The sequence below is a fragment of the Carassius gibelio genome, chromosome A21 (assembly GCF_023724105.1).
Source record: "Carassius gibelio isolate Cgi1373 ecotype wild population from Czech Republic chromosome A21, carGib1.2-hapl.c, whole genome shotgun sequence".
Taxonomy (NCBI): domain Eukaryota; kingdom Metazoa; phylum Chordata; class Actinopteri; order Cypriniformes; family Cyprinidae; genus Carassius; species Carassius gibelio.
In genome coordinates this window covers 18,329,561-18,337,992 of record NC_068391.1, presented here as the reverse complement: position 1 = coordinate 18,337,992, position 8,432 = coordinate 18,329,561, and the positions used below count along the sequence as shown (strand labels likewise).

General features: G+C 33.9%; 1 protein-coding gene across 1 annotated transcript; it reads right to left on the bottom strand.

Annotated features, from left to right (window-relative positions):
- Positions 1–4,422: 4,422 nt before the first annotated feature.
- LOC127942371 (homeobox protein MSH-D-like) lies at positions 4,423–7,566 on the bottom strand. Its single transcript, XM_052538081.1, has 2 exons — positions 7,176–7,566; positions 4,423–6,377 (listed from the first exon to the last, which is right to left on the bottom strand). The coding sequence occupies exons 1-2, from the start codon at positions 7,474–7,476 to the stop codon at positions 5,956–5,958; spliced, it is 723 nt and encodes a 240-aa protein (XP_052394041.1). The 5' UTR covers positions 7,477–7,566; the 3' UTR covers positions 4,423–5,955.
- Between the last annotated feature and the right edge of the window lie 866 nt (positions 7,567–8,432).

Sequence of the window (8,432 nt, the reverse complement as noted above, 5' to 3'; positions counted from 1 at the left end):
TGTTCTAGTCTGATAAAAAAAATAAAATAAATAAAAACAGAACTTGTTTATCTAAAATAGTCTTTCTACGGCTCTACAGCTGCTCAATATTGCTGATATACTGCCATCTGTTGGCCATATTCTTATTTAACAGCATCATATTCTCACATGCCACATTGCCCAAAGCTTTTTTTTTTCTCTTGATGATTCATACTGACTTGCACAGTGCAAGAAATCTGATTAATTCATCTTCCACAAGACAAGCTGTAGTGTATGTAGCAACTAAATCCATCATACCCACAACAGTGTCATGTAGACTAATTTTTCTGATGAATTTACAACTCCTCAAGAGCGCTGGCTCAGAAGTGTCTTACAGTGGCATATCTGCTCTACCTCAAAGCCGAGCACTGTAACATACATTTCCTCCAGCCAGGAGCCATAAAGGCATTGGCCAGTTTTGTTTTTGTTAGCTGAGGCTATTCCATCTTTATGACACATGAAGCATGTTGTGTGTCATTCTGTATACCTCACCCAGTGCAAGACCCTGCATTGTTCGCTCTCTGAGCTGGTCAGTGCATTTATGTTATGTAATCAGATGTCTGCTTCTGTCTCCCCCAGTGCCTTTCCAGCATGAGGAAGATCATGTTCAGTAGCTCTTTAGGACATGGCGACGGAAGACATCTTACCCAACATTTGGGCAAGCATGCTCTTTCTTTTTTCTAGAACAACTGGACTTTGTGCCAAAACATGCTATTTTGCTGAGTTATGCAGTTAGATTGTGATGGAGAGACCTTGAAGTTGTCTTCCATCACTGTTTTATCACGCTCTTACTGTCCTTGTTTATTTTATAAGATTTACGTGGGTTTAATGGTGTACATTTCCTGTTTTAGCTGAGTGGGCATGACCTTAATGAAAGCTCAAACTTGTGGTAAGCGCAAATTTTTGCTAGCTATGGAAATATTGGTGCAAATGTTTTTGGTCTTGTCAATCTTTTTATTGTATGTACCTACAGTATTTACCTCTTTAATTATTTTCCTGTTTTGGGATATGCATGCAGACACAGACTGAAGATGCAAACAGGGTCTTTATCGACAGTAAAGAGCAAATGCAGATAATGGCAGGTTAATAGCAGTTCTAAAAAGGGTGGAATGCATGATGAAAATGATAACTTAAGTTTCCTTTATTGCAGGAGAATGTGGATAGTGAAATATATGGATAGGGAGCACACACATTGTCACTAGGGGTAGGTATCCAGGTAATCCTTAACATTCAACACAGGAAACATGAAAGAGAGGGGAAGAAATAATGTATTCTTTTTTTTTTTTTTTTTTAAATGAAGCATGAACCAATTACACTGCACCCCATAAACACAATCAAGCTTTCAGAAAAGGAGATCAACCACCCACATAAACACATTTTCTAATGGTTAGAGAGTCAGACTTGTAACCCAAAGGTCATGGGTTCAAGTCTCTGTACTGGCAGGGATTGTAGGTGGGGGAGTGAATGTACAGCACTCTTTTCCACCTTCAATACCAGGATTGAGGTGAGACCCTTGACCAACTGCTCCCTGGGCGCCTCAGCAAAAATGGCTGCCCACTGCTCTGGGTGTGTGTTCACAGCTGTGTGTGTGCACGGGGATGGGTTAAATGCAGCACACATATGGCCAAACATCACTTCACTTTCACTAAAGCCTGTGTGTTTGTACTTGCCTGTATGTCTCCAAAGCCTGTAGCTGGCGCTGGTGAGCATCTGATATAAAGCCACTATTCAAGAGATGAAGTCACACTGTTTGAACCAGTCCAACCTGCTCTGTAGTCAAATTGTTATCTCACATAGTGTTTACTGATTTTACGGATAAGCTAAGTTTGAGGTGACATGGCAGAGTTTGTTTTTCAAGTGTTTATATCGCTGTGTTAGTTCAAAGTAGTTACTGTACAAATTAAATAACAGCACATGCACGTACCAGCTCACTATTTGGCAGGAATTTCATGAAAAACACCCTTTTTATTTATGCATTTATAACTGCTTAGCAATGATATATAATGCATTTGTAAATTAGTTATCAATCATTATAAACACCTTTTTAAACGTTTTATAAATGGAACCTTAATGTAATAGTACTCATTTTTTTGTATATATATATATATATATATATATATATATATATATATATATATATATATATATATATATATTAGTACAAATGTATTCATTTAAAAGAAGAAAGTCAGATACAGGATGTCTTGAGGTTTAGTAAATGTAATTCATTTTTTTTTTTTTTGGGGGGGGGGGGGGTGAACTGTTCTTTTAAAACAGTATGAAGCATCACTTGGCGCAACATGTTTCTAAAACACACTTGTGATATTGGGATAGTAATTAATTTAATCACACATGTTACATTGAAAATGTTCAATTTTTACTTTAGTATGAGACAAGTCCACAGTGGTGACTGGAAATATTAATATTAGATCAAATTTAGATGATTGTATGGACTTTTATATGGCAGTATGCTTCATCATCAGGAACCTTGAGGAGGGTATATGATTAATTTCCTCCATAAATCCCTATCTACAGTGAGAGTAAACTTCTGTTTACTAAATGCACATGGGCTTAATCCAAGATACTTGTGTATCTGTCATCTTAATTTTATGTGTAGATTTTTTGGTTTTACTTAAAGAAGCATGCTAATAATGTGTAATAAAGTAAAATAAATAAGTAAATATAAATATTGTGACATGAAACAAAAGTTCATTATATTTCGAGAAAAACACTTTATCTACACCTGTTTGAATTGATTTTGATATTTTGGTAAAAGTTTAGTATAGGGAACAATTATTACTATTAACCTAGTTGAATTAGGGTTAGCACAAATTCTGCATGACCTACCCAATACCTGAACTTAACCACTAACATCCTAACTGTTAAAAATAAGCACATTAGGAGTTTGAGGCAAAAGTTGTAGTTAATGGTTTGTAAATAGTGAGTATTTGACCTTAAAATAAAGTGTGACCAATATTTTTTTTAGGTGGCCATAAAGTTTCAGGGTGATATTTGGGTAAAATAATAATAGTAATGATAATAATAACAATAATAAAAAAAATCTAAATGTAAACAAACAAACAAACAAAAAACCTTATTAAAGTATCTTATATTAAATAAATGAAAGAATAACTAATTAAAAATAAATAAATAGATAAAAAGATGTGTGACTACCCCCCCCCCAAAAAAACTAATAATAAAAATATTAAAATATAAAAATATTAATAAATAATGAATTCATAATTTTTGTTAAAATATTAAAATAAAATAATCAAATATTTAGTTGTATTTAATGACTAAATGTAGTATCCTAACTGTTTTTAATAAACCATTAGCACCACTTTATCATTAACTCTGACTGCAGATTCATTGTCAAATTGTTTATTGGTAAAAATCAACTAATATTTCTTCAATTATTTAGTTCATTTATTATTTAAAAAAAGATGTTGTATTTACTTTTAATGTATCAGAATTGTTGACTGTGAATGCATAAGATATCATACAAGGGAATACCTTGAGGAAGTACACACACCCAGTCTTTTTGATTTGTATCTCACAATGGTGTTGTTCTCCCTGTAACCAGCAGAGGAGGTCTAAATCAAGAGAGGATTTGAAGGAACAACAACGTCAAAAATGGACAACATGTTCTCCAACCCAGATGTACACTGTACAGTCAGCATTAATGTGAGGATAGATTATGTCAAATCACATGCAGGCTGACTTTGGGACATTTTGTGCACATAACGTCTACAGTTTACCTTTTTTAGGGCTTCATGTGGACCACTGTATAGGTAATTACTCTACTATAAGAGCTTTGAAGACTTAATCTGGGAGTCCAGGAAATCATGACCTCAATAATCCCCATCTCTAATTGTATAGGAAATATTTTAAAGGAAGTCCGTTCAAACTTCTTTTTATGATTGTCTACCAAAGTGCATTGATGCATATGTAAAAAAAAAAAAATAATAATAAATGATTATTCTCAAATCCATCTCCAATTTAATTTCAAGGGTATTAGTTCAAAAAGGTAAAAATTAGTTTGTTTGTATTTTAAGTACACCTGTTAGAAAACCTGTCAAACACAATTGTAAAAAATCAACAAATAAATTACTCTCACAATGGCAAGTATGGTTTAGATACATTTGCTAATGTTAGGTTACAACTCTCCCTATAAGCTCTATATATATATGTTTCTATATATATATATATATATATATATATATATATATATATATATATATATATATATATATATATATATCTTTTGAAATAGATATTCGTTAATATACTCAAATGTTTAGAGAAAGTCAAAAAAAGTATACATAAAATTTTATGATATTTCAATGTTAAGTATATTTTTGAGCTTCCAAAATTACCTCTCAGACCACAAACAAAACATGAAGATTAAATCTGGAAATTCACCTTTATGATTTTTCCAATGAACACAGAATGCAGATGCCAGGCATTTAGGCATTGAAACTTGACAGCTTTGTGAATTTCGCTTCGAAGAGTTTCTTGACTTTTTTACACCACAGGAACAGGATCGGGAAAATCGCCCAGATTCACGGCACTATCGTAAGTGGCTCAGAGTCGACATTATAAAACACATCCGCGAACACTTTAGTGGTTCTGTGCTTGATTAACATGACTGAGTTCGTGTTTTGATTAAAGGAAGCTCATGAGTAAAGTGCTGACCATAAACGATTTCCTCATTGCATCAAAGACAGGCGGAAGCAGTAAAACGGGCCCTCAAACGTCCCCATTTATAGAGCCACAACCTAATGAACAAGCCATAACAAGGCAGTAAGGAAGTGAAACCAAACTTATCTGTAACATATCAATAATAGAATTATTACGTCGTATACATTTTAACTGATCATTATTTAAACAATGACATATTTATCAAAGTAATGCTATGTTTTCATATCTCAAACTGCTGATATGTATTACACATGAATTAATTTTGCAACAATGAATTTATAGTTCAGAAAGGAGAATTTCCTTCAACCAAATCAAATGTGACCTTGCTGTAAAGTGTTTAACCAGCATTTAAAAATGGAGAAATGCACTTGAAGGAAATTAATAAAGAAAAATATTTTAAAAATGTAAAACTTAATTTGCTTTTGCAATAGATAATGAAGCTGGACATCCAAACTCCCACATACTTTCTCAAACATGAAATGGAGATATAAATGTTATAACCAAATGCTATTGTGTTTGCTTGCCAGTTGGTATTTACCATACATGACAGATTTAATTAAATTAGAATTATAGTATAAATATAAAAAATGTGGCACAAAAAATAAACTTCCACATTTTACTTATAAGTGACTTTTCAAAGACATCTTTGCATATACCATAATCACTGTCAGAATTGTATGAAGTATAGAAAAAATTTGTAATTTTATAAATGTAAAACTGAACTCAAAAGGGCAAATCCTATTTGGAAATTTCTTAGTGTGAACATACCAATGTATTTATCATATAAAATCATTCACCAAGCCATTTCTAATTTGTTTGTCAAACAAACAATAAAGTAGTGTCTATCAGTTATAGCTAGAGGTACGGCCATCTTTAAAAATAAAGTAAAAATAATGTGTAATGAACTTGGGATAAAAATCAACATTAAATTTAGTGGAATTTAAACTCAGTATTTTGTACACAAAATAATTCCTTTTACAATATATAAAGATGTATGACACAAATATACACAAAAGGTTTGGCAACAGAATTATCCATCCAAAGGGTAAAATTTGAACTTTCAGTCAGTGAAAAATGAAGTAAAATGTCCGGCATTTCAATTCAGGTCAAGGCACATTATGAAACATTTAATTTTGGTTGCTGCTTTTTTTTTGGACTTGGACACCATTGTATATTGTAAACATTGTTTTTTGTACATCCTTAGATCAGTACTAGTCCATACTGTAGCACTTCTTCTCAAGCAAGGTGATACATGCTGTACCCTAAAGGTGTTCCATAGAGTCCCACTGGAGCAACAGGCAACAACGGCCTGTGGTAGGGATACGACTGGCCATAGAGTGAGACGGCCGAATGAAGTTGAGTTCCAAGAGGAAGAGGCAGACTGAAACTGGGGTGGAGGGCAGGTTTGGCAGTCAGTTTGAACTTTTCCAGCTCAGCCTCTTGCAAGCGCTTTGCCTTGGCTCGTCGGTTCTGGAACCAGATCTTCACCTGGGTCTCTGTGAGGGTGAGCGAACTGGAGAATTCTGCTCGCTCGGCAATGGACAGGTACTGTTTCTGTCGGAACTTTCGCTCCAAGGCCAGGAGCTGTGTGGTGGTGAATGGTGTACGGGGTTTGCGGTTGTTCTTGTGCTTACGGAGAGGACAGGGACTTTCCTGGCCTGTGGCGGGGAAAAGGATTAAAACATTAGTTTAAACATTAGTGTAGCAAAATGTAATCATTAATTGCTATCTTTTAGATTGGTCAGAAGTTGATTTTAAAACCCATAAATGAAAGTAACTAACTTTATTAAATAATTTTTATAATAATAGTGTTTTCATAGTTCCAATAAAATAAAGCATACATTTTATACAAGTATACATAAAGTATCCATGTGAAAGTGTTTTAATTTATTTATTTATTTTACTTTGATAATTGTATTAAGTATTGCTACTTATGTGAGAGTGGAGGATACGTATATATATATATATATATATATATATATATATATATATATATATATATATATATATATATATATATATAGCTAAACCTAAAATTAAAATGCTTTGTTAGATTTAGTAAATATTTAGCGCAATCCACAAATTCAGCTTAATTAAAAAGTCGTTAAAACATGAAAATCAGGAAAAGTGTTTATTTTTACTTGATACTGTAGTTATGTTCTGTATTAAATGAGAGTTCACCTAAATAAAATATTTACTGCTTACGGTGTCATATGTTTAGAGCAGTGGGCCCTCCTGTGTCTCTAGTTGCAAAATTATCAACACATGTTAAATTTATAAATTAAGATTATAGGATTGCCAGTTTTTAGATCTCATAATTTTCAATAAAATGTGCTTTCCGCTCATTTTAGTAATGACCATTTTTATGAACATTGCTCATTTTACGATTATAGACCTTGTCGTAATTGATATCATTTAAATCATAAGCAGTTAGTTCAGAAAATTGAATTGCTTACTAGTTTGAGAGTATCTAGAGTGAATAACCCATGGTGTACAGTCATCCGGCTCGGGCGACTCCGATTTGACGGGTGAGGTCTGCATAAAGTGCTTTTGTATTCCAGCCGAAGCACAAGAATCTCTGATCTCAGTCTTAGCAAACTGGATGGATACATCCTCGCGCCGTCTTTCAAAGTCCTTACTGGTTTTGTGGCTATATATAAGAGACTCCACACTGAAAGGATGGCTTGACGCTTGGGTTTTGCGCTGCTCCATGTCCCGATCTCGGTCTGATTCCCTTAGGCTCGCGGACGCGGACATCCTCTTCTCGAGCAGCCTCTGGACGCCCGAACTTCAAAGTCTCTCTGAAGTCGCATGCAAAAAGCATGAAGCCTTTGATGCTCCTAAGCACGCGGCCACAACAGAACTTTCAGCCAATCAGAGCGCTGCCAAATTAAGGCGCGCGCTCCGGAGCTCAGCAGCACATGGCAACTGTAGAACTTTTAGCCAATGACAACGCTGCTGAAATTAGGCAGAGCACTCTTTACTCGTGATTGGGCTACTGAGTTTGTATGAAACTGTCAATCATAATGACAGCGACAGATTTAACGAACGATTCTGGAATTTTGGTAAGTAAAGCTATGGATTAATATGAAAGGAAGATAATGTGGATTAGTCTAATGAATGAATATGAACTGCACATTTACAGACTTGGATATTGAAACTTGAGTTTGTTGTTTGTAGCTCTGCACTATTCCAACATAAATCCTCAGTGAGTTATTTTGTTGGTTTGCAGTGTCATGACAGCTTTATTATTACTATTATTATTATTTATCATTATTATTTATTTATTTCCCTGAAGACACAGGAATTTAGTTTCATTCTGCTGATCTGCTTCTAGTGCTTTTTAAAGACCAATGTCTTGAATAAATGTCCGTTTATTTATGTTTATTTTACTCAAAATCACAATTCTGCACAAACCGAGATGCTACACTATTGATAAAGAATATTCTAAATCCTAAATGGAGTAAAATGTGACAGAATAATCAAACAGCAGCCCAGGCAAATACAAGAAAAAGTGCATGAGGCATTAGTGTGCAATGTATAATTTCTATCAAAGGTCTAAATAGAAGTGTTATTATTTGCTTTGAAATGTTCTTTTGCCATTTGCTGCCTGCTATTTATTTTGCACGCTATTTAATCTCCTTTTTTTTTTTTTTTTTTGGCAAGGGCAATAAACTGCTAACAAAAGCATTAGGGTGTTTACTCTTCAAACA

Excerpts from the sequence above, each read along its gene's own strand:
- LOC127942371 (XM_052538081.1), bottom strand. The coding sequence starts at position 7,476 with ATGTCCGCGTCCGCGAGCCTAAGGGAATCAGACCGAGATCGGGACATG. Across the intron at positions 6,378-7,175 it reads CTCTAGATACTCTCAAACTA|GCCAGGAAAGTCCCTGTCCT; the intron begins GTAAGCAATTCA and ends TCCCCGCCACAG.